The 24,565-nt window shown below is 47.2% G+C and overlaps 5 protein-coding genes across 12 annotated transcripts in view; 4 read left to right on the top strand and 1 right to left on the bottom strand.

Moving 5' to 3' along the window:
* The window catches only part of LOC117592523 (hormone receptor 4), a 40,120-nt gene extending 36,527 nt beyond the window's left edge, over window positions 1-3,593 (top strand). Inside the window, exons 5-10 of one of the 3 annotated variants that reach the window (XM_034286376.1) lie at window positions 53-619; window positions 700-894; window positions 949-1,338; window positions 1,557-1,659; window positions 1,722-1,905; window positions 1,996-2,301. In XM_034286376.1, coding sequence (XP_034142267.1) covers window positions 53-619; window positions 700-894; window positions 949-1,338; window positions 1,557-1,659; window positions 1,722-1,905; window positions 1,996-2,301 — 1,745 coding nt within the window. Of the gene's footprint in view, window positions 1-52; window positions 620-699; window positions 1,339-1,556; window positions 1,660-1,721; window positions 1,906-1,995 lie in introns of all 3 variants that reach the window. The other 2 variants (XM_034286374.1, XM_034286375.1) reach the window with 2 other exon arrangements.
* Window positions 3,594-5,355: 1,762 nt separating this feature from the next.
* LOC117592524 (mannosylglucosyl-3-phosphoglycerate phosphatase) lies at window positions 5,356-13,183 on the top strand. 5 transcript variants are annotated; one of them, XM_034286380.1, is made up of 11 exons: window positions 5,356-5,625; window positions 7,140-7,255; window positions 9,185-9,359; window positions 9,661-10,237; window positions 10,298-10,384; window positions 10,442-11,005; window positions 11,073-11,587; window positions 11,653-11,892; window positions 11,963-12,058; window positions 12,117-12,187; window positions 12,267-13,183. In XM_034286380.1, exons 3-11 carry the CDS (start codon window positions 9,195-9,197, stop codon window positions 12,322-12,324), a joined length of 2,373 nt encoding a protein of 790 aa, XP_034142271.1. In that variant the 5' UTR covers window positions 5,356-5,625; window positions 7,140-7,255; window positions 9,185-9,194; the 3' UTR covers window positions 12,325-13,183. The 5 variants fall into 5 exon arrangements, with proteins under 5 accessions (XP_034142271.1, XP_034142269.1, XP_034142272.1 ...); XM_034286378.1 differs by having other exon boundaries at window positions 7,143-7,255; XM_034286381.1 differs by lacking the exon at window positions 9,185-9,359 and having other exon boundaries at window positions 7,143-7,255.
* A 93-nt stretch (window positions 13,184-13,276) lies between these two features.
* LOC117592525 (ARF GTPase-activating protein GIT2) lies at window positions 13,277-16,662 on the bottom strand. 2 transcript variants are annotated; one of them, XM_034286383.1, is made up of 8 exons: window positions 16,538-16,662; window positions 15,492-16,384; window positions 15,275-15,431; window positions 15,124-15,209; window positions 14,757-15,041; window positions 14,219-14,409; window positions 13,743-14,139; window positions 13,277-13,666 (listed from the first exon to the last, which is right to left on the bottom strand). In XM_034286383.1, exons 2-8 carry the CDS (start codon window positions 16,359-16,361, stop codon window positions 13,463-13,465), a joined length of 2,190 nt encoding a protein of 729 aa, XP_034142274.1. In that variant the 5' UTR covers window positions 16,362-16,384; window positions 16,538-16,662; the 3' UTR covers window positions 13,277-13,462. The 2 variants fall into 2 exon arrangements, with proteins under 2 accessions (XP_034142274.1, XP_034142275.1); XM_034286384.1 differs by lacking the exon at window positions 16,538-16,662 and having other exon boundaries at window positions 15,492-16,485.
* Window positions 16,663-17,287: 625 nt separating this feature from the next.
* Window positions 17,288-20,070, top strand: LOC117585529 (probable elongator complex protein 2). Its single transcript, XM_034275050.1, has 5 exons — window positions 17,288-17,495; window positions 17,552-18,338; window positions 18,395-18,952; window positions 19,014-19,824; window positions 19,887-20,070. Exons 1-5 carry the CDS (start codon window positions 17,373-17,375, stop codon window positions 20,008-20,010), a joined length of 2,403 nt encoding a protein of 800 aa, XP_034130941.1. The 5' UTR covers window positions 17,288-17,372; the 3' UTR covers window positions 20,011-20,070.
* A 228-nt stretch (window positions 20,071-20,298) lies between these two features.
* On the top strand, window positions 20,299-20,951 carry LOC117585539. Its single transcript, XM_034275060.1, has one exon. It carries the CDS (start codon window positions 20,341-20,343, stop codon window positions 20,890-20,892), a length of 552 nt encoding a protein of 183 aa, XP_034130951.1. The 5' UTR covers window positions 20,299-20,340; the 3' UTR covers window positions 20,893-20,951.
* Window positions 20,952-24,565: the final 3,614 nt, after the last annotated feature.

Here is a 24,565-nt window from a genome sequence, read left to right on the forward strand (position 1 = left end):
ATTTCGATTCGATCAAAGCTAACCGCTCCACCGCTCTCTTTGCTTTGTTTAGATCCCACCGAACCGCTCGACATTGACAATCATTTGGCGCAGCAGATCCATCGACTCGATCAATCTCCCATGCATTCGATAGCCCATCATCATACCGGGGACGAGAGCAACTCGAACCTCGTGCAGCACATCAAGAGCGAGGTGATCGATGCCAAGCATCTGGCGGCTGCCCAGCAGCATGCGATCTCCCACGCCCAGCAGCAGCATGCCCATCATCAGGCACAGCAGCAGCAGCAGCAACAGCAGCAGCAGCAGCAGCAGCAACACCTCCATGCCCAGCAGCTGATGGCCCAAAGTCAGGCCCAACAGCAGCAGCAGCAGCAGCAGCAGCAACAACAGCAGCATCAGCAGCAACAGCAGCAGCATCACCAGCAGCAACAGCAACAGCAACAGCAGCAGGCGGCGGCTGCGGCTGCGGCAGCTGTGCACGCCCAACATGGTGGGCATGTGACGCACGCGGAGATCAGTGGGGCAACTGTCATGGAGATTGATCCGAGCCAAATAAAGCATGAGCCTGGAATGATTATAACGCCGGAGATTGTCAACATGATGTCCTCAGGGCATATGGGTGAGTGGCAACAACAGAAAATAGAACTCTTTGAACGATCCTTTATTGATGAGCTTCTTCCCCCCTTTGTCCTCGTGTAGATATGTACAATTCGGATACGAGCGAGGATTCGATGATGATCGCGAATGGTTCGCCGCACGATCAGAAGGAGCCGCACTATACGAACTTGGATCAGCAGCATGGAGGCGGGCTGGGTGGCAGCGTTTGCGGCCCCGGTGGTGCTGGTGGTGGTGGGGGCATGGGTGGTGGGACTGGCTCTGGCTCTGGCGAGAAAGGTCAGTTTAATGGTCCCAAAGCTTGGACACAAGATGATATGAATTCAGCTTTAGATGCATTAAAGAATCAAAACATGAGCCTGACGAAAGCATCTGCCATTTATGGCATCCCATCGACCACCCTCTGGCAGCGTGCTCATCGTTTGGGCATCGAAACGCCCAAGAAGGAGGGCGGCACCAAGTCATGGAACGAGGATGCCCTGCAGAATGCCTTGGAGGCGTTACGTTCGGGCCAAATATCCGCCAATAAGGCATCGAAAGCCTTTGGCATACCCTCATCGACGCTCTACAAGATAGCGCGTCGTGAGGGCATCCGCCTGGCGGCGCCATTCAATGCCGCACCAACCACGTGGACGCCCGAGGACTTGGAGCGTGCATTGGAGGCGATCCGGGCGGGTAATACCTCTGTACAGAAAGCCAGCGCTGAGTTTGGCATACCCACAGGTGAGTCGGACCCAAAAAAAAAAAAACCAAAATCGAACTCGAAATCCAAATGGGAAAGGAATTCAAATCCATCTGCATCGAATTGTTGTTGTTCTCGTCGTTGCTTTCTTCTCTGATGATTGTCTTCTTCGCTCTCGTCTTGAATCCATTCGTCTGGGCATTCCCAAAACTAATCCCATTCTCTCCCTCCACTCCAAATTCAATTCACTGCCACAAAGGAACACTTTACGGACGCTGCAAGCGGGAGGGCATTGAGCTGTCGCGCTCGAATCCCACACCATGGTCCGAGGATGCCATGAACGAGGCCCTCAACTCAGTGCGGTAAGTATTTGATTAGATCTGAATGCTCTCGGGGCCAACTAATTGTCAAATTACTTCCACAGGGTTGGCCAAATGTCCATCAACCAGGCGGCCATCCATTACAACCTGCCCTACAGCTCGCTGTACGGCCGCTTCAAGCGTGGCAAGTACGATGTGGTGGCAAACACAAGCGGCGTATCGCTGATGAACACCTCGGGCAACACCACGGGCAGCATTGAGATTATCGAGCACAGTCAGGAGAATTCGGTATGTAGCTCCCACTCTCACGCTCAGTCACACACTTACGCTTTGACTAACACATAAATTGAATTAACAATTGATTTATTTATGCAAAAGATGCATATGTTGCAGCAACAGTTCCCGTACAGTCCATCGCCGCATCCGGCAACGCCGCAGCATCATAGCACACCGCAGCATCACAGCTCGTCTCAGGGGCCGCCAACGCCGCAGCATATGCAGCAGCATGTGGTGCACATGCAGCAACAGCAGTCGCCGCATCAGGGCCACCATCCGCAGCACATGCAACAGGACGTGGTAACGTCAAGCAGCCAGGTGGTGCATAGCCAACAGCAACAGCAGCAACAGCAGCAGCAGCAGCTTCAGCAGATCTATCAGCACCATGGCACGCCCGAGCGTAGTTGAGAATCACTGCATGCTGCGGCAATAATGGGCAGCACCGGTGGAATAGGAGGAGCAGCAGTTGGAGGTTGTGGTGGCTCTAGCACCAGCACCACCACGCCCAGTACTACGCCCTTTGCCAGCATATCAGCGTTGGTCAGCGGACCGGCTGGCGCACCTCCAGCCACAGTCACAGGCATGGCCACAGCAGCAGCGGCAGCAACTGGCACCAGCAAGCGCAAGAAATCGTCCAAACAAAAGCGTTGAAAGCAGGATCAGCCTCGGTGGCAGGTGCAGGAGCAGGAGCAGGAGCAGGAACATGATGGGGAGGATATAAAAACGATTGCCGGCGTGGCCAAGTCCGAGGACATCAAATTTAGATTTAATTATAAGCACTGGAAGCGCAAGCTGATGCAGTTTCATTTGCTAATGTCCAAACCATAGAACGAGTTAGGGGTAGCAGCAGCAGTCGGAAAAAACTCCATTTCAAACTTCCCAAGAGTAATCCAATCCAATTCAATCCAATCAAATCCAATCACAAATACGATTAGCTAGATTTGGACAGTAAATTTACACAATTGAGATGTGTATAAAATGTAAATATAATGAGAAAGAAATATGCTTTATCTACAATATACGGAACATAGTTAAATAGCTGTAGGTTCTCAAAGTCCTTTTGTTCTAGCCGTTTAAGCAGACCCTAGAGAGAAAGAAAGATATAGATATATAGATCGTACAGGAAACATGAATTTTGCTTTGCCCTAGACTCGAAAGTTAATGAATTAGTTTCTTTTTGGTGTTTTTAGTTTGGCGGCTTGAAGAGTAGTCTGTTTTTAGTGGACATAAAATATATGCATAAATGTACGTACACATATAGATACAGATATAAATGTATATATAATATATGTATATGTTTATAATTTGGACTTGTAACCATTCGGAAAACTTTGAATGAGGGTCAGGCGTAGGTGTAAGGAAAAAAGTAGCAGAATTCTGATTCTAGTTATCCCCTCCTCCCCTGACACAAACAAACACACACACAAACACATCAACTATCATAATTTTCGCTTAGTGTGAGACTGAAAGTGCGCCGTGAAATGGTGAAGACCGACCCGACCGTATAGCCAAAAGCCCAAAACAATATCGAAAAGAGCAAAGAAACAGAAACACTTGAATCAAATCAAATGCTTTATACCATACCGTGTTGAGAGCGAGGGAAGGAAAGATTAAATACCTTAAAATAGAATTAAACCAAATTATCAAGGTCCTAGCAATTAAACTCATTAGCGTGTAGCGACAAAGGAAAAGGAAACAAAAATCAACCCAGATGCAAATCAGAAAGAAAGTTATATGAATTTTACGGAAACGCCCTGAAGCCACAACATTTTATTTTGATTTGATTTCAAATTGAATTTAGGATACGTAGAAAATACATAATGTAGAATTGAAGTAACACGTGAAATAAAATGTATTTTTGATAAACAAAACAAACAAAAATCATAAGTGGACACAGTAGAACTTTGCCAACACATCGCAAACGCAGTCGAGAGTATGTAAGAGAAAACAACCAATAAATAAATACACACCTCCACAATTATGTACATATATGTATGTATGTAGTTGGAGTCCTCAAAGTGAAGTATAAAATTTCTAGTTTAGTATCAGCAGACACAAAAATTAAAGAGAGTAAAAATAAACCCATATTTCTGCATAGAAAATTTGAAATAGTTTCTCTTTCAGGCAACGTTAGAATGCCACTTGGAAATATTATTTGTGTAAATCTTTAGTGAGATAAAACAACTTTCCACCAACATCTGCAAGAAACGTAAGATAAACAATTTAAAAACTAAAAAAAAATATAAAAAATAAAATCAAATGTATGATAACTTCCAGTAGCGTAAATATGTATGTAGAAATCCAAAATTCAACCGAAAATGAATATGAATATGAGTACTTGATGACATAATAATAATAGTAACTTGGACTATTTTTGGTTTCATCTCAGTTTAGGCGATTCCGGAGAGGAGAGCGCGTGGTGGAAACAATCTGTAAATACATTTAAATATAGTTTTATTAGTGGTTAGAGAAACCAAAAGGGAGAGGTACATATGTGGAAATTGAGAATCAAAGTTGCAAACTAATTTATTTTAGAGTTATAGATCCGTAGAACTGAATGCAATATGCTTACCTTATACTCGACATTATTTAATTCTATTCCTATTATCTTTAGTTGGATTCACAAGTGTTTTATAGCAAAACTGTAAACTGTATATCATTGTAAATTAATGACAGCATTATGAAGTACGAGTAGCATATACAAAAGTTAAATCAACAATAAAAAAAACACACATAAAATATCATAACATTGTTAAAATTGCCGCAAGAGCAATTAAAAAAAATGCCCAGAAACTTGAAAAAAAAAAAAAACGATGGGGAAAATGGATCACTGGAAACTAAAAACTAAATGAAATATTACACGTAACCCTAAGCTAACTAAACGTATAAGTGTAACCTTTAACCACTCAATATTATAGCACATTTTGGATTATCAAATATGCGTATACAGAAATATCTATTAAATAAAAACCATAAATGTAAACCCATGCAAACAAAATCCCCAGAAAATAAAAAATCTATCTATGTAACGGCCCCGAGAAATAGAGAAATGGAACACATCCAACACCCATGTAATAAACGAAACAAACCACATTTAATGTAATATTGGTATAACGTAATTTTTAAAGTGAGGTACTATAAATAAAACCATTAAATAATAAAGACGCTGTGGGATTTTTCTTCAATTCTGCGAATCCGCTAGCACTGTATGTGAATATTCAGAGTGGCGAACGCTTTCACCTTGCGGAGAGCTTTTGTCTTGCCAGCTCTTGAAGCTTTCGGATTTATAGAAATTATATTTATATTTCTAAATTGAATACCATAGAAAGCTTCGCCTCTGCACATTTGATCTTGGCTCAACAGACTCGCTTTGCTCTGTTAAGTTGCGAAAGCTTTGCTGTTAGTCGCTTTGCGGTGGGCGCATGCTCTCCGCACATGGGTCCATCAGCGCTTCGCATCGCACACTCACTTGGAAGCGGAGGCCAGTTACAGTTTTTCTGCCCGCTGCGAGTGAACGGTTCTTTTGGCATTTCTCGTGTTTTCCCATACTCCATACTTTGCACCGTTTCATTTCAATACGCATAAGATTTTGTACCCAAACAGAAAAATTATATCAGGCGTAGCAATTTTACAGGACATTCAAAACTTAGCAGCACAAAACGGAGAAAGGAAATTTGCCAATTTCACAAGGAAACAATACGGATTTGGAGTCAACGCAAGCCGAAGCAATTTGTAAGTGTAGACCGTAAACAAACGCGCAAAAAGAGTGCTGAGTTGCGACTCGTGAACAATGGCCGAGTTGAGACAACGGAAAGGGGAAGGTGGAAGGGCGAAAGGCGAAGCAGCGTTATCAGTGTAATTGATTAACCTGCAGCAAAAGTGTGTGAAATTCAAATTGCAAACGACGATTGCCAGTGAAAGTGATTGTGAGTGCTCTAATTGGATGCGGGGGTGGTGGTACATTGTGTGAATGATGTAGGACGGCGGATGCTCCAATTTGGAAATTCACAGGGATTTGCAAATATGAAATAATGCCCTGTCCGCGCTCAGATGAAGTGTTGAATTATTAATGCCTCCCCCACCACACGCACACGCGTACTTTTCGAGTCACCTGTGGTGTGGGGTGAGGAGGGGACTGGGTTGTTGGGTGTTCTTTGCGGGCCAAAGGTGGCAAACTGGAGCTCCAGGGCCCAAAAAGCACAACCTACGCGCTGTTTAACTGCATAAACAGTTTATTTTTACTTGCCAGGAGACAGCTGTAAGTTCAAGTGTACGAAACCCGTAACCCTCATGGAATTATTACGCATGATACACACACACACACACTAACACACACACAGACAATTGCGGAGAGAAGTAAATATAAATATACGCATGGACATGAACATGACATGTATATTGTGTATATGTAGAACAGCTAACCGTTTACCGTTCAACACGTTTTTGCTTATTAACTTAAAGATAAAAGAGCGTTCCCAAACAACGTGTTTGCTTATTAAAATAGAGACACAGAGAGCGAGAGAGCAAAAAGCCTTCAGTGGCGTGAGAGAAAGCTTTCGCGTGCACGCTCTCTCGTTCTAGCACAGCTGATTGCCATATTGTGCTAGGAACTGTGCTTGAAACTGCATTGGCATTGCTGAATGTACATACATATATGTGTGTATATGTGTAGGTATCTTAATCATTTACAACAAGTGCCTCTACTGACTGAGATGTGGTGTCCGAGATGGTGACACTGCCCAACAAGGTCTAGGGCATTGAGTGTGACCGCATTCAGGTATCTTCTCTGTGTGTTCTCTGACCTTGAAAGTTTCGAAATTGTTTTGAATTGCGGATATAAATAGTTATACAAGACATTGTCACTTGGTAGGTTAGCTCTCTCATCAATTATGTTTAAGCAATTACTTAAAAATTGCTAAGATTTAGGACCTTGAAGCGAGTTACCCACAACTAGTAGTTAAGTAGTAGTCGTAGGGGCATCAGTTGACGGAACTGAAAACAAGCAGCAGCTGGCGGCTTCACGTTTAATGGCCAGCGGCAAAGATAAGTGTGAACGGTGCGTGTGCGTGTGGGTGTGGGTGTGGGTGCGAGTGTGTGTCTCGTTCGGTGCTCAATTGCGTTGAAAGGGGTTTAAAGATGAAGTTGAAAGAATCGATTAACAATGCTTTTGCTGATACTGGGAAACCATTGTTTGAACATTCTTTTACTCAAAGTTTTAATTAATATTGGTCTTGGTTTATTTCTAGCAGTTCTCTTGCATTCCACAACGAAGCTTTACCGTTAGTCGCTGGCCCAAACCCTGAGAGGAGCAGACAGAAGAACCACTGAAGCACTCACTTCTGCGGCTGAGCCACACACGCAAGTGAGTAACGGTAGATAGAACTTAACAGATTTTCAAGTGGAAGCACTAATATTTTGACCTATGAAAACATATTGATTAATCTTCGTATGTCAAGGTTGGGGCGGCATTTGGGTAGTCCTTGCACTGCGCGGCTTCATGTTTGAAATTAGATGAAGAAATTCTCTTTAATTATTCAGTTCGTATGTGTGGCTGGCTCATTTCTCTTCATTTCCGTCTCGGGAGCCGAAACGAGAATTGCTCCAAAATGGCAATCAGCATACACTGTCTGAGCACCGACGACCCACCCAATATGCTAATGAACTTTTGTTGTGCGATAAAACGAGGCTCGAGGTCAGACCCAGTCCTAATTCCAACTGTTGCAAAACTTACTTCACACATACATGTTGTCTGTGTGTGTGTATGGCGTTGCCCTTAACAACGCTTGTCCTTAGGCTTGTGTAAAAACAAGCAGCAATCGGATGGGATGGGATGGGATGTGACTCTCTCTGCGTCTCCCACTTGGCAGCCAACTGACCCTTAACCCTTGGCTTGTCTTGTAGGGTGTCTCCACTTTGCCTTGATGGCAAAACCACATCGCATGCTCGATTGCCTCCATTGAATGCATGCAATGGTTTCCCTCTGAACTTTCACATCGTTCCCCGCTTGGCCGGCGAGGAAAGTGAAAATGAAATTGCATTTGCAGTGAGTTCTGTGCTCGCAGAACTTCCAGATTGAAACTAAATTGAATAAATGATTAAACCTGTGTTTCCTGCAACTCATTTCCGGACTGCAGCGGACGGCAATAGTCGAATTTCCACTAAGCAATAATTATAGTTTTCCACCGAAAACCAAATACCCAGAAGCAATTGTTGTGTTCTCCGCACTGTCTGAATTTATATTACCCATGAATATTTGTTAAATGTATTCAGAGTCAAAAAGAATGGCCTACGAACGTGTGTTTTTGGTTCATCGGTGTGGAAATCCTTTTCCGTTTAACGCTTGTTCAAAATCTTCTTCGGAATTACAATTTGTAACACACGTGTGAAGGATTTAAACCGATTCGATTGCTTTGTTAAAGTGCATTTAGGGGTAAAAATGAATTTAATTGAGTTTTCGTTTTAGATAAATGAATTAAATGGAATTTTAGCAGCAACTACTGCACATAACTTAATACTCGTAATTGAATTCCATTGGACATTTCTGCAGATAATTAGGCGAACAAATTGTCTGTTGTCTATACACAAGTAGTGTAAGTTGGTTGGCTGACAGGGAAGCCCAGTTAAAGCCAGCTTCAAACCCATTGATGGCATCGGGGGAATTTTCATTATTTCATTACTCCCCCCATGCATTTCCTGTACTCGCGCCACTGCACACCATTACTTGTCCTGTGTCCTGTGTCCTGTGTGCGACATGCCAGAAGAGCAAAAACACACAGACAAGACCTTGCGTATGGGCGCATTGTGTGGATGACTTTACCGATTTGCTCGTTTGCTTTCATTATCAATGTCAATGTGATGGCAGATAGTCAGACAGTCTGCCGCTGCTCTCTACGCTGAGATGGGTGCGGTTAATTCTTTCATTCTACTTTGTTTCGATGAGCAAATAAATGAAATTTCCTTCAGTTCTGTTTTAGTCTCTGCACTTTCATTCTCAGTCTCATCTCTTTATAATTGCATTGCATTGAAGGAGAGAAGAATGAATGCTTCACATTTACAGTCTGTTGTCCGAGCGGTGAAGAACGTTGAATTCTCCCCCACGTACATATATTTTTAGCGCGAAATTACGAAATATTTTCCACATATCATTTACAATTTTGCATTGCAAAATGCGGCTACGCAGTGTGAAGTATTTCCAGGGCTTTCTGTAAGTTCAGCGAAAGCGTAATCCGGGAGTGAACGAAACCTTTTTTTGTGTGCCAATTTGCAATTTACGATTTTCATTACCAAGCAGCGTCTGTAGGATGAGCACTGCGGGCACCGAAGGAGCAGGTGGAGGAGATGGTGCACCGCCCACAACGCCGTCACCGTCTGGCCACGGACCAAGTCGTCGCCACAGCCACTTGTCGGGCAGCAACCGTTCAGGAGGCGCCGCCACCATGGGCAACGTGGTCGGCTGGCTGAAGCAGGTTTCTGTCAAATTGCATCCGAACCCTTCTCTGACCACCCAGCACCCAAGTGTCTAAGTGTAACCCAAACCCCAAACCCCAAACTCCAACCTGCACAACCCCCCGTGGTAACCACCCCCCTAGCTTTGTTCCTATTTATTTCATTACTTGCCCACCACCCGCTTGACTCTCTTCAGTTGCCCTTCTTGACTCTTACTTAATGTTGTTCAGTGTGTCACAGTGTGTCCAGCTCCTGTAAAGTGAAAGATTCCGAATCCTGCAAAGCAATTGATCGATTTCCCGCTCTTCTACTCCTTTGCAGGCGTCCATTGAGGTTCGCGACGCAGGCACACGCACGCTGTCCATGCTGCAGAGCAGCAATCCAAATTTTCGATCTCTCGATTTATCGCTGGGAACGCCGACGGCCACTGTGCCCACCTCGACATCCGTGCCCGCTGCGACATCCAGTGCCGCTGCCTCTCTGTGCGGCTCAACCAACTTTGGCAACGAAGAGGATCCCAGCGGCAGCCTGTCCCTGACGCCGCAGGACGCCCGTGAGCTGCTGACACACCCGACGCGCGCCTACGTCTACGCCTCCGTCAGCCAGCCGCAGAGTCCGCGCCATCGCGGATCTTCAACGCGGACAGCACCGCACGGCCTGAACGGCCGTTCCACATCGATTTCCTCGCAGCTGGAGAAGACCAAGAAGCTGCTAAAGATGACCGAGGGCGAGGACAAGCCCCTGACCATTTTGCACTACAACGATGTCTACAACATTGAGTCCATGGCTGAGACGGAGCCCGTGGGCGGTGCAGCCCGATTTGCCACCGCCATCAAGGGCTATGCACATCTCAATCCGCTGGTGCTCTTCAGCGGAGACGCCTTCTCGCCCAGCATGTGTAAGTGGCAGGCAGTGGAGTGGCTAACAAACATATTCTCAAGGATTTCCCTCTTTGCAGTGAGCACCTTTACCCAGGGAGAACAAATGGTTCCCGTGCTCAATTCGGTGGGAACACATTGCGCCGTCTTTGGCAATCATGATTTTGGTAAGAGCAGAGGAAGGGCGAAACCCGAGGCTAAACATAATCGCTTACCCCTTGCAGATCACGGCCTGGATGTGCTGGTGCAGCTGATCAAGAAAACGGAATTCCCCTGGCTCATGTCCAATGTGGTGGACAATGAAACCGGCCGTCCGCTGGGTGGTGGCAAAATCTCACACTTCATTTTGCACAATCAAATTTCGATTGGCCTGATTGGACTGGTGGAGCGGGAGTGGCTGGAGACGCTGCCCACCATCGATCCCAATGAAGTCACGTACATCGACTACGTGGAGGCGGGCAATCGCTTGGCCCGTGAGCTGCGCAACGAGGGCTGCGATCTGATCATTGCCCTGACCCACATGCGCACACCGAATGACATCAATCTGGCAGAGAAGTGCAACGGCATTGACATCATCCTGGGCGGGCATGATCACGTGCGCGAGGTGACGGAGATTAATGGCAAAATGATCGTCAAGTCCGGCACGGACTTTCAGCAGTTTTCGGTCATCACCATAGAGCGGGATGCCGCCAATCGGGAGCACTTCACCACGGATGTCAAGTGTGTGGATGTGACGGCCAAAATACCAGAGGATCCCGAACTCAAGGAGGAGCTCTCCAAGTATGCCAGTGAGTAGTCTTTGCCATGTCTTTGCCTGTCCCTGGCTTGAATGCTTCACCTTCGTTGCTTCCACAGAGTTCATTGAGAGCAAGTTGTCGGATGTGATGGGTGTGTTCAGCGTGGAGCTGGACGGCCGCTTCTCCCGGGTGCGCACACAGGAAACGAATCTGGGCAATTGGGTGTGCGACGTGGTGCTGGCTGCGGTGGGTGCCGATGTGGTCATACTCAATGGCGGCACCTTCCGCTCGGATCGCATTCATCCGGTTGGTGCCTTCACCATGGGTGACCTGGTCAATGTTATACCCATGAGGGATCCCCTCATCCTGCTCGAGGTCAGCGGCCGTGTGTTGTGGCAGGCCCTGGAGAACGGTGTGTCGGCCTATCCGAAGCTGGAGGGACGCTTTCCCCAGGTGGCTGGCATCAGTTTCGCCTTCAATCCACTGGCAGAGCCCGGCAAGCGCATCGATCCCCAGTTGATCCAAGTGGGCGATGAGTACCTCAACTTGGAGCAAACCTACAAGCTGTGCGTGAAGAGCTACATCTTCATGGGCTGCGATGGCTATACCATGTTCAAAGGTGTCAATGTGCTGGTGAGTCTCCTTCCATCATTTGATTTTACTGGAGCTCATTTTGTTCCTTTTCCCCCCCCCACCAGATGGATGACGATGCTTGTCCAGAGCTGGGCATCACACTGCAGAATCACTTCAAGGCCATCAATTCGCGCAAGTGCGGCCAGAACACCAAGCACCGACAGTCGCTGGTCACACTCTCGAGGCGGCATAGCCTGGTGCAGTGCCTGGACAGCATGGACCTGGATGGACCATCGCCCATTCGCAAGTTGTCCGTGGGTCACCACAACAAGTCCATGGATCTGTCGCATGGCAACTCACAGAAGGTCAGTCGTGGCACGAGCATGGAAATGGAAAGCGAATCGCAGCTAACATTCACTTAACTTTCATTCTCAGATGCTGCGTCGTGCCTCCCTGGATGATCTGGAGCAGTCCTCCTGCGAGCTGGCGCCACAGCTGGAGCATCGCATTGTCATGATTCAGAATGAAGAGGTAGGAGAGAGCGGAATGTCAGATGTTACTCTGTAACTTTCCTTTCCTTTTTTTGCAGCATCATCGGCAGCTTTTGTACAAAAAGGAGACGCAGATTATGAACTCTACGATAACCGAGGCCGAGGACGAGTAAAGAACTATTGCAAAGACATTTCAGGCATTCGTTGCATTTAATTTGATTTTTGATTTCTCTTTTTCGTTCTTCTAGTTACAAATCTAGACAATTTGATTTTAAGCCAGGGCCCGAAGTGGAGAGGAATATTTGATTAAGTATAAGGTCAGTCAGCAGACAGCAGACAGCAGTCAAAGTATTAAGCCAGCTAGTTAGGTTTGCAGATCCATCAACTGGGATCTATCCTATCCATGTATTTTGCTGTTCATTGTTACTAATCTTCGTTGCAAACGTTTTAAGACTTCCTCCAGAATGTATGTTGATCCTACGACTCATAAATGTATCTGTAGTCCGTAATTAAACTTAATTTATTTTAGCTAAACTGATTCATTTCAAATGATTTGATTACCCAATCAAAATAGGTTGTAGGATGAGGAGTAGGAAAAGTAAAAGGAAATACTCGTTGAGCCACCCAATGGAAATGAATGTAAAGCAATATTTTAGATAACGCTCCTAAATTTTGTATGTGCATATATCTGCAGATGGACATGTATATTTTTATGAATACTTTTGGAGCGCACACAAAGAGCCCGCCCGAATATTATTTTGGTAGACAGCAGGGAATAGTCCTGAAGTACACCTAAATGAATGGCTTTAATCAGTTAAAGTTCCTCGAACTTTGCACAACAACAGAATGTAGTAGCTCAAGCAGAGAGGACAGTGTGTGGCAATCTGATTGCCAAACAGACGACCAACAGGAATGCAAACAAAACACAGCGGCAAGAAAAGACGAGGGGTAGCATCAAAATCAATTATATATTGTATGCAGCTAAACAATTAATGGGAGTCAAAATATTCATAAATATTTATGCAATGCTTAGCTGATTGTCCAATGCTTAGAACAAATAGTTAACTAAAATGTACAATATGTGCCCTAATTGAGAGGGATCCCCCGCCCAGCACCTGATATTAAATGATATGTATGTACATGCTACACATACATATATACGTGACTATCTTCTCGTTTAAATCCGCGAAAATTCGAACCATTTTAATCATCTTTTTCTATAGAGAATCGCAATTTTGTGTATATTGAACAAAGTACATACATTGATGTGAACATTTATTAAATACGTACATAAAATAGTATATGTAAAAGAGGTTGTCTTAAAAGGGGATCGATTACTTGTCAAGCGGAAGCACGTTGGTTGGTCGACAGGGGCACTTAGTCGGGTTTGTTAATGCTCAAGGGGGAACAGAGTTAAACTTCTTATTTGAATTGCCTTCCCTTTTCAGTAGAACTGCAATACCAACGTCTTTATGGCACTGGCAATGTGGAAGGCACAGTCGCGCACCTCCAATGTATTCTTCTGTATGGCCTGCTTGTCATCCGCCTCGATGGCCTTTTGCAGATTCTCACACTCGTGCTGAATGAGTATGTTCTGGCGGGTCAGCTGCTTGAGAGTCTCTCGCGTCTTTTCGCTAGTATTTGGCGGCTGCAAAAATGCAAATCGAATGCAAAAGATACAATTAAATCAACACTAAATCGGACACTTGGCCAGCGAGTCTCACCAAGTTTGAGTACAAAGCAATCAGATCTGTGACGGCACTTCGTATGAGTTCGCCATGCGGTGCAATCGATTGCTTTTGGTCCTCTGGCACTGGCTGCATGGCCAGTATCAGTTCCTTCAGGCAGCGCGTGACCAAATCTGAGCGCAGCTTAACCTCCTCTCCGAAAGGCTTGCCCTCGCCAGCCATTTGGTACATGCTCGTGGTGTTCCGCACATCCGTATGGGTCTTGGCCACGTGGGGCGCCAGGCGACGCTCGTACATGCTGGCTGGCCGCTTGATGGTCGACTGGTTCGAGGAGTTGTTCGAAGAGGCGCTATCCGCATTGGCTCCACTGCCTTCGGGCAGCGACATGGGCTCGTGCTCTGTGTCGGGACTGCTTAAGCTCAGATCAATGCGACTATACCCCAAAAATAAAAAGGAAAAACCAACCAAAAATATGGAAATAAGGAAATCAAAAATAAATAAAATATTCTCACAGTGGCTCATCGTAGACGCTGTTGTTGGAGGTGCTGGAGAACTTGGACTTTAGCTGTGTGTTCTCGCTGGACAGCATCTGCACCACGTTCTTCAGCTGATTGATCTCCGACTTGTACTCGCAGAGCTGCTTGCGCAGCGTTTCCATTTCGGTGTGCGAATTGGCATTGCGCGGTGGCGTATGGACAATGGCCTAAATGAGCAACAAAAACAAAGAAATCATAAATACAATTCAACGAAAATCAAACATAATTAAAGCTAAAATATACACAAAGCAGAAACTAAACTAAAACATAGTCAAACTACACTTTCACACGTCTCAGGCTAGTTTTATTGCATTTGTAATTCTACACTTGGACTCTACTGTTGAGGGATGGTTTATATATGAACTTAGAGCAGGGGCTATAGTGCCCTGCCTGCCTAAGGATGAACACAATGGAAAGGAACAGCACAGGATGTCTAACTTTCAGTCTCTTCGGTTACGTGTGTCTAGCCAAAGCTGTTGTTCAGCTTGAGTATCTTTTGGCGCATTAGGTTTACCTGCTGTGCCATCGGTGGCACTGGGGCATAATCATCATCACTGGCCACTGGATCATAGATGGGCTCATCGTCGGACAAGTTCGGATCGTGGCTGCTCTGCTCGAATGAGCTGAGCAAAAGTGAATTGTTTGCATACGGCAGCGATTGCAGTGAATGATGACCGGGCAGTGGGGCATCCATCGGACGCAGATTGGCCATGTTCTGGCGCCGCAAAGCATCGACGAGAACGTCAGTCAAGAGGCCAGCAAACTCGCCGCGATTGAAACGTGCCAATTTCTGACGACCCTGTGTGTTGGGTGTACAAAACAAAACGATGAGAAATGAAGGTTCAAATAATTTACACACTGCAGCAGCAGCCATGTCGAACCTGATTGCGCGTGGCACTCAAAAATGGATTAGCCGGCAAGAATGGCACTGTTGCATGATCAGCATTCAAGGTGCTCGTGGACCAAACTGCAGTGGGGTTGAAAAATGATTAAATATCACTTATTAGAGAAACAATCTCCGATCCGACTCACTGGCTTCGCACTCTCGACGATCCACCTCATCGTATAGATCCATAACCAACTCCTCGAACATTTTGTTCGGCACCAGCTGCAGTTTTCCTCTGGCAATTTTCAGCTGCTCGCTGATGTCCGCTCCGCTCGTCTCGGGTATTGTCAGATGGCGCCCGCTCTGAGGAGCAGAAATGATCAAAAAACGTTCCATTTTCCATGCTTAAAGGTTAAAACTCACTGCGTGATCGGGCCTCTTGCCACCCAGGAACACAATGATCCTGTCAGTGACGTCGTACATGGCATCCAGCAAGCGCTCGGCAATGGTGTTGTGATTGTTGGCCTTGGCCAGCTCTAAGGGCGTCATACCATTGCCATCCAAGGCGTTTACATCGGCGCCGTAGATGAGCAGCATCTCGATTTGCGATGCTTGCCCGAACTTGGCCGCCATGTGCAACGGCGTGGACAGCTTGTCCTCGTGATAGTAATTCGGATCGGCACCTTGCACCAGAAAGCGCAGCGAAGTCTCCAGGTTGCTGGTGCGCACACTTGCGTGGAGCTGCCTGCTCAGCTCCTGCTCCAGATTGCCGCCACTGCCGCTGGAGTCGTCGTCGTCTTGCAGACTGGGCTTCAGCACAAATGTCAGATTGACGTGCTTGGCCTTGATGAAGTCCGACTTCGTGGGATGCAGGGCATCCTTGGGCGTAGGCTTGCGCCAGCGTGGCACATGTTTGCCGCCCGTCAAGTTGCTGCTGCCGTCCAGCAAGTGCTCCCACACACTGTTGGCCCCGTGGGCGTTCAGAGAGTTCACAAAATTGAGCACTGACGGGTCCCAGTTGCCCTGACGCAGCGACTTCACAATCGAAATGTGGCGCCCCAGACTGCGGTGGACTGAGCAGCAGTCGGCGCACAGCAAGATGCCGCGGTTGATGCTCGCCCAGGAGGGATCTGTGGCCCCACAGTCCCCGCACACTTCCGTCTGTAGACGGGACTTGCTGCGCGACATTATACTCGCCCGACTGTGGCTGCCACTTGAGCGTGTGGGCGTGGTCTCAGGGGGCGCTATAAATAACTTCTTATGCGCTTCGATTATGCTGCTGGCGAAACACATTCAAGCATTCCACACTGAAGACCCTGCGATGCGATAAAACAAATTATTGATACAGAAAATCCGCGTACTCCGGGGGAATCACTGTGACTCAGACAGAAGCGGCACACAAACTGAACCTCGCTCGGACCACTGCAACAACGAACCGTGCACCCAATAGAATCAATTATAAAAATTACTTTTAATTAATGTCTCGGACGCCCTGCACTGCTACAAATTTCGTTCGGTCTCCTCTGATTGTTTATATTTACTATTGGGGTCGGGCGGCCACCTTCTTCTTGTCTGTTCATGAATGATATTCCTCGACTTTGCTATGCTGGTAGGTATTGCTAGTTAGCTGAGATCCTACGCATTGAAAATGCAATTTTAATTCAACGGCTAATCATTTTTCTACATGTTTAAGTGTTTTTGGGTCCTCCTTTTTATATAATTTTTAAGAAAATAAGGTTTAAACAAGAAAGGTCAGAGCAAAATACATATTTTTACATGATAAATACACAGGGATGCATTTCGAAAACTTAATGGCAACGTTGAAAAATAATCTTTTTTAAACAGATTGGTGACACCGCCGTCAATCGGAAAAAATTATAGTTTTAGTGTTGACAGTCGTCCCAATCCATTCCATACTAATTCCCATTCCGGTTGACAAGCAACAAGTAGTCAAATGACGTATTTAATTTTGTATTTACCTTTTGATTAGAGCCTTATTTTGTAAACAATCCAGCAAAAAGAATTCATGAAAACTAGCCAATGTTTTGGAGAATTGCTTTATGAATCGTAGAAATTTATATTTTTATTGCTGAGACTTCTAACTAGCTGGCAATGTTATATAGAATATCAAAATCGAGGAAAATGGTTTAGGTTTTCTAGTATATTTGCGGTATTATTGAAAGAGAATCGGTATTTCTTATCGATAATTTTGCACGTGCAAAACCAAAACAAAAAGCCGACTGGAAACTGATTTGCGAATGTTTCTGGCTAAAAAGCTACTTTTTAAGATTTAAGTGACACAGCATGCAAGTGGAGAATCTCTACACTTCAGTGGCCTGCAATCGCTGCACGGAATGTGCCGATTGGGGCTCAAATGGGCTAATTGCCTTTGGTGCCTGCAATGCCGTGGCCATAGCGGATCCTAAGGTAGGCGAATAAAATAAACAAAAAAATGGCTATTTGTGATAATCTTCTCCTTTTAGTTGAATGGGAATTCGGCCAAGATTCTGCACACTCTCGTGGAGCACACAAAGCGGGTGAACACTGTAAAGTGGCTGGACAATGATCTACTTTTGTCCGGGGCCGACGATGCCAACGCCGTGCTCTGGCGATTGGATCACTCTGGGGCCACAAAGCGCACTGTGCTCAAGGGACACACGAGTGGAGTGAATGCCGTAGATGGCGTGCGCCTGCCGGATGGCTCTTGGCTCCTAGCCACTGCCGCTGCAGACAATACCCTCAAGCTGTGGATCCACAAGGAAAACGACGTGGAGTGCTTTCAGACAATTCAATTGGCTGGTGGCTTCTGCTTCTCCCTGCGCCTCACGCTGCTGCCCAACGATCATGTGCTGCTGGCCTTCAGCGGCGACGATGAAACCGTCTCACTGTGGACACAGCAGATCCCTGCTGGCGGCAGTCAAGAACAGGAACAGGGACGGGCACAATTCGAATGCGTTCACAAGCTGACTGGCCACGAGGACTGGGTGCGTGGACTGGACTTTGTCTACGATGGAGAGGATTTGCTGCTGGCCAGCGGCTCGCAGGATAACTTCATACGACTCTGGCGGATTGCCCCACGCAGCGAGGCGCAGATGCTGGAGAACCGGGTGGATCCGTTTCAGCTGACAGAGAACGATGGCGAGCTCAAAGTGGAGGAGAAGATTCTGCAGTTGGGCGCGAATTCGTGGTATGCCGTGAGTCTAGAATCGGTTCTGTATGGGCACGAAGGCTGGGTCTACGGCGTTCACTGGCACATCACAGAGCAGCAGGGTGAGCCGGGAAACTGAACCTCAAAAAACTTCATAACATTCCGTCTTTACTTTAAGAGATACGTCTGCTGTCTGCCTCGCCGGATAAGACGCTCATTGTGTGGGCCCCAACGGAGCAGGGAGTGTGGCTGGAGCAGGTTCGCGTGGGCGAGGTGGGAGGCAACTCGATGGGCTTCTTTGGTGGCAAATTCTCAACCGATGGACGTTCGATTATGGCCCACAGCTATCAGGGAGGGTTCCACATATGGATCCAGAACCCAGATCAGCCCCATATGTGGACCTCCAATGTGGTCGTTGGCGGTCATTATGGCGAAGTGCGCGATCTGGCCTGGGAGCATGATGGAGCTTACTTGATGACTGTCTCATCGGATCAGACGACACGTCTTCATGCCCCTTGGCTGCAGGAAAACGGCAACTGCACGTGGCACGAGCTGGCCCGACCCCAGGTCCACGGCTACGACATGCAGGCCCTGGCTCTGCTCTCACGCTATAAGTTTGCCAGCGGAGCCGAGGAGAAGATTGTGCGCACATTCCAGGCCCCAGCGAACTTCATCGAGAACTTTCGTCACATCAGTGGCGTGAAGACGGATGAGCAGGGAGACGCTCTTTTGGATTGTAAGTGATCAATGGATTTGGCCCTCCCGAAGGTGATTCATTTTGTTTGTTTCGCTTGCAGCTTTGCCCAAAGGTGCCTCCGTGCCGTCACTGGGACTCTCCAACAAGGCTGTCTACAAAGTAGAACCAGACAGTGGCGAGGCAACCAAGGCTAAAAACGAGTATCCAGACAACTACTTTGTGCCCATTACATTGGAAACGCCGCCACAGGAGGAGACTCTGATGCAGAACACGCTTTGGCCCGAGCTGCAGAAGCTCTACGGGCATGGCTATGAGATCTTTGCGCTGGCCGCCACTGCAGATGGCTCCCTCCTGGCATCCACCTGTCGAGCGAGCACCGCAGAGCATGCTCAGATTATTCTATGGAATCCTTCAAACTGGAAGCAGCTGCAGAAGCTGGGGGCACATCAGTTGACGGTTACGCAGCTCAGCTTCTCCCCCGATGCACAATATTTGGTGTCCGTGTCGCGTGATCGCCGCTGGTCGCTGTTCGAGAGGCAGGAGTCGACCGTTGGCTACAGTCTGGTGGCCACCACAGACAAAACGAACGGAGTTCACACGCGCATCATTTGGGCTTGTGATTGGTCGCATGATGGGCGATACTTTGTGACCAGCTCTCGGGACGGAAAGGTGGTGGCTTGGCAGAAGGGTGCACAAGCACAGACTGAGGCACAATCCTCGTTGAATGGCTGGCAGGCGGCGGGCATTCTGGAGCTCAAGAACGAGTCCATTACAGCGGTGGCCTTTGCCAGAGACTTCCTAAGTGGCACCACTGACACTTATGTTCTCGCTTGCGGCACGGAAACCGGCCAGATAAAGATTTATCAGTTCGCTGCGGGCGAGTGGAAGCTGCTCTGCGACATAAACAAAGAGTGAGTAGATCTTCGTGTGGGATTGATCCCGTCTCGTCTGACCTTTGTGTTTTCTTTTGCAGTCGTGCCCATCACTTGACCGTCCGCCGGCTGCAGTTCCGCCCAGGGCAACAGAAACAGCAGCTGCAGCTGGCCAGCTGTGGCGATGACCACTTGGTGCGCATCTACAACATAAAGGTGACGTGAATTTCGCTAATACATGCGAGAGTCTCTGTGTGTGTGCATTAAACTCGCCTCTTGCTATTACACCTTTTTGGAGTTTAATTAGAAATTTGTATGACAGGAAAACCCCGTTCTCCGTTCTCCATTCTCCATTCTCGGTATCGTACATTGTATGTCGCGGCGCGTTATCTAATCTGCTGCAATTAGCAGTGTTCTGAAGGGAGTCGGCTTCTGATAACAGCACACGGATGGTTAATTATGTGCACCAATTTTGCACTACGAGAGACGTTGAATTCGACTATTTAAGCTCGATTTTGAGGTGCTGGGATCACAGTCACTTCAAGGCATTTCAACATGAAAGCAGTCATTATTTTGGTACTCGTCGGCTCCGTTCTGGCCGTTCCCCCACTCAGGGTGATGCCACAGAGCGCGTCGCAGGATGCTCACGCACATGTCTTTGCTGAGGTGCGACCAGCAGGCCAGAAGCAACAGCAGCAACTCAGCGAGCAAAGCTTTGTGGTGCAGACCTCTGGCGAGCACCATGCTGTCGAAGTTGAGCTCAAGCCAGCCCATCAGAGCCCTGTCGAGAGCCATGTGGTTGAGGTGGGCATCAAGCAGACGGAACCGAAGCCCCAGCACATCGAGTTGGAAATTAAGCCCGTGCATAAGAGCCCAAGCCATGTGGTGGAGGTGGAGCTTAAGCCGGCTGATCAACAGAAGCACCAGCACATCGATGTGGAGCTGGTGGCCGACCATCATGGCACGCAGACCCATCACGAAGTTGAGCTGGAGGTTGTGCGTCAGCAACAGCCACCGCAGCAGACTGAGCTGGTGATCGGCAATGAGGTGAAGCAGACTCTGCCCGTGCACACTGTTCAGCACCTGAACCTCAATCTCGTGCAGTAGAGCAGACCACACAATGGCGGTCGTAGTCGAAAGTGCATTAAATATTTATAATTACACAAGAGCGGTCTTGGGTCTTGGGTTTTGGCTGCAGCTCCTGCTCCAGCTCCAGCTCCCAAGGTGCTTGTAAAATGAGAAATAAATAAAAATGGTCAGCTGCCGCTGCCGCTGATGGGTGGAAATGCGGTACCGACCGCAGTTTGCAATTTCCGTTTTGCTGCTGTTGAATACTTGCGAAAGCTCAGAGCTAGAGGCCAAGACAGACACGTGACTAGGAGCTGGCGCAGGAGTAGCAGCTAAAGTTATGGCTGAAGCGTGCCACCTTTTTAGCCGCAACTTGCAATTTCCGTGCACCAAGTGACTTTATGATTGCCATTGGCTTTTGGCGGCAGCACCATTGTTGTCCGAAGCTGGGCAAAGCGCTTAATTGGCTGGCACTTTAATTATGTTTTCATGGAGTCCACAACTAACGCGGCATCCTCGGCAGAGAGTATCTATCTCTCTGCCATGTCGTTGAACTGCAGCATAGATAAGCGGCGCATAAATCTGCATTGTTCCAAGTGCCACAATGGGGCAGAAAGTTAACTATTGAATTGCATTTAGGCCACGTCCGTGTGGCTCGATTGTGCAACTTTAGCGCACGAACAGGGAAGATCCCCTCGAAAGGGGGATACTATTCGTATGGTTTATACTTTATTTTGAGTCAAATATTGCCAAACAAAGCGGCCATTGCAGTGGCGCAACACGCGTTTCCGCATCCGTAGAACAGTTGCATAAAAAACCGAATACACAAGCACATCGCACATCGCACATCGCAGAGTCGAAACTTTTGTTCAAACTTGCATTGCATTGTGCTGTGCTGTGTGGCATGATTCCACTCTTTATTTATTTCTTTAGCCCCCGACATTTGTTATTGTTGCAACAATTTTTTATTTCGTATTTTGTATTTCGTATTTTGTGAGGGAGAAAAAAAAGTTTAAGTTTCAATTGCAGCGAACGTGCCCAAGTTGCTGACAGCCAGCCAGCCAGATGCAACTGGAGCCGTTCTGGCCATAACATGTGTAAACATTCCTCCTGCACTCTTGCACTCACTTTTTCCCTGTCTCTCTGCGGATGCCACACAGCCTGCATGTGTCTGTGTCTGTGTGTCAGCAGTGAATTTCGCTTCGGTTTGCGTGTTTTGTTTGCCCGCGCCACAGTTTCCATATTCCATATTCCATATACCATATTCCTCGTTGTGCTCTACTCTACCCAGGAGCAAGACGCCTGGGAAGGTACGTCCGACTGCTTGCTCATCTTTGGGTGTTATACTAATTAAAACTGCAGCGTATCCATGCTTGGGTGTGTGGCCATGTGGCTACTGTCACCGTCTCTGCCCGCAGCTCACGCATATGTTTCGCATTTATTTCCGCTCTGGCTGGCTGCTCTCTGTTCCAACAAAAGGCATGCGGTCCATGATTTGTGCATTTCCGTTTTTTGGCAACACGCACGGGACGTGTGGCCAGGCCGGAAGCTGCCATGACAGCATGTGGTTGGAGCTAGAGCTAGAACAAATGCCAGCGACAAAGCCAATCGATGCACATTGAATACTTGGCCTAGTTCGGCGGATAGCTGGAGGAGGAGGTGAAGCTGGTGGCAGTCGCAAATTTAATTCGCCAATTGATTAAGCCTCGAATTGCTTTTCGGCGCATTTGTTGTAACAAGCAAAAGTTTCAATCGAAAACTTTCCCTTTTCCTGCTGCCTAAGCCCAAAAGCTGAAGCGTTCAAAGTTTTTCAATTACCTGACCATGGCCGCTCCACTCCGCTCGATTGGCCTGTCCCTGTGCCGAGATTCGAAACAAATTTCATGTTCTCATAGTTTTGTTTGCTCTGCAAGAATAGGGCAAAGTGTAACGGGCAAAGGCGGGGCGGGGCTCTGACGAACAAGACAGAAACAAGTGGGCAAAGTAGCTGCTGAAAGTTCTAGCTCTCGGGAGGAGGGCGAATGCTGCTCATTTTGATTATAAATATTGTAATATAAACTCTCGCAGTTTGGGTTCATTCAACAGACAGCAGCGGGGAAGTGCAGTGGGCAGTGGGCAGTGGGCAGTGGGCAGTGCCGGACTTGATTTAGGGGGCAGCTCTTCTGCTTGATTCCGCTTTCATTTGTCCAACTGAGAGTTGGTCGTCGTTCCTAATTGTTTTCCAATTAGTTTTGGTGTAAAAACTTGCAAGTTCATTTAGTTGCTGGCCGTCGTTTTGTCTCCCTTTTTTGTCTGTCTGTCTCTCTCTCTCTCTCTCGTTCTCTTTGTGTGGGAGCCGCAGCCAACGTGGCGTATGATGAATTTTTAATTACGTATGCTGCCAGCGCACAGGGCAACAGACGAGCACAAAAAAAGCATACCAGCAGGCAGCTGGTACCAACTGTTTGCCACTTGTTAACTGAAGTGCAAAAAAGTACAAAAAGCTGAGTGTAAACTTCAAAGTCAGCTCCGGGAGCTGCAGTTAGCGAGAAAAAGAAAGAGTGAAGAGCCAAAAGACAGCCAAGATAATTGCACAAACAGATCATTGCTGCCACTGAAGCACTTTGACAATGAAATCGAGCAGAAATGCAGATTTATATTTCGCTTTAAAGCCTCAACTTTGACCCCACTCGTGTGCCGAGCGATATGCCACGGAACTTATTGTTTGTCTGCCCTTCTCGAATCGAATACAATTTTAATTGTTTTAAGCGCGAAATGTTGTTGACCATTCTCGACATTGGCCGTCTCGCTGCACTGCTGATTGCAGTTGTAAATTTGCGTAAAATGGAAAAAGCAAACCATTTGGCTGGTGTACTGTCAACAGCGTCAGCATCCTCATCATCACCTACTGCTACAGCAGGCCCAGGCCCAGGGCAACCTCAAACTGCCATGGGCCGACAGGGGACAGGAGCATTTTACGACATTTACGATTTCCCTTATTGCTTGCGCTTTCATTTTGGTTTCAGGGTTTCACTTCCCCACGCTCCCGCTCCCGCTCCCGCTCCCTTGCTCTGCACTGTGTCTGCCCTGCAGCCTGCTCTGTCCCAATGACAATTTCATGTTTCGTTTATTTTTTTATCAATATGGTTTCGGAGGAGAGGCGACACTCGCTCGACATCTGTAATGCATGGCTGCGATAACTTTTGTTTCCCACTGTAATACTATTTGCATATTGCAGGGATCCATTTCGACATGTTTATGGCTGTCATAAAGATCCACTGCAGCTCCACCGAAGCGGCATGGAATCACATTTAACTCATGTATCCTACAGATGGATTTCTTTTGCCATAAAATACTTTTGTGCCCCTGCCACTAAATGCAGCTGAGTCTAGAGCCAATAGAGCATCGATGATGCGGTGCTGCATTCACGCCTAAAGTGACTCTTTCCTGTCACTTGTCGCTGGCTTTTTCAGTCTCTTTTTGTTTTGTGTCGAGTGTTGAGGGCCCTAAAGTTAATTTGTTTACGCTGATGTGTCAATGCAAAATGCAATTTTTTCCAGCGACTCTATCAAGCGCTGCGGATAGATTTGTCGGTGAAACAAATTTGTGGAATATCGTGCGGCTCTGGCTTTATATTCAATTGAATATTCCATAGAGTCCGGCTGAGAGCGAGGCCGCCCAATGGCCATGGCCATTGAGGTGGCTTACCGCAAGAGCAAATCGGTTTACGCTG

The sequence above is a fragment of the Drosophila guanche genome, unplaced genomic scaffold (assembly GCF_900245975.1).
Source record: "Drosophila guanche unplaced genomic scaffold, DGUA_6, whole genome shotgun sequence".
NCBI classification, from domain to species: domain Eukaryota; kingdom Metazoa; phylum Arthropoda; class Insecta; order Diptera; family Drosophilidae; genus Drosophila; species Drosophila guanche.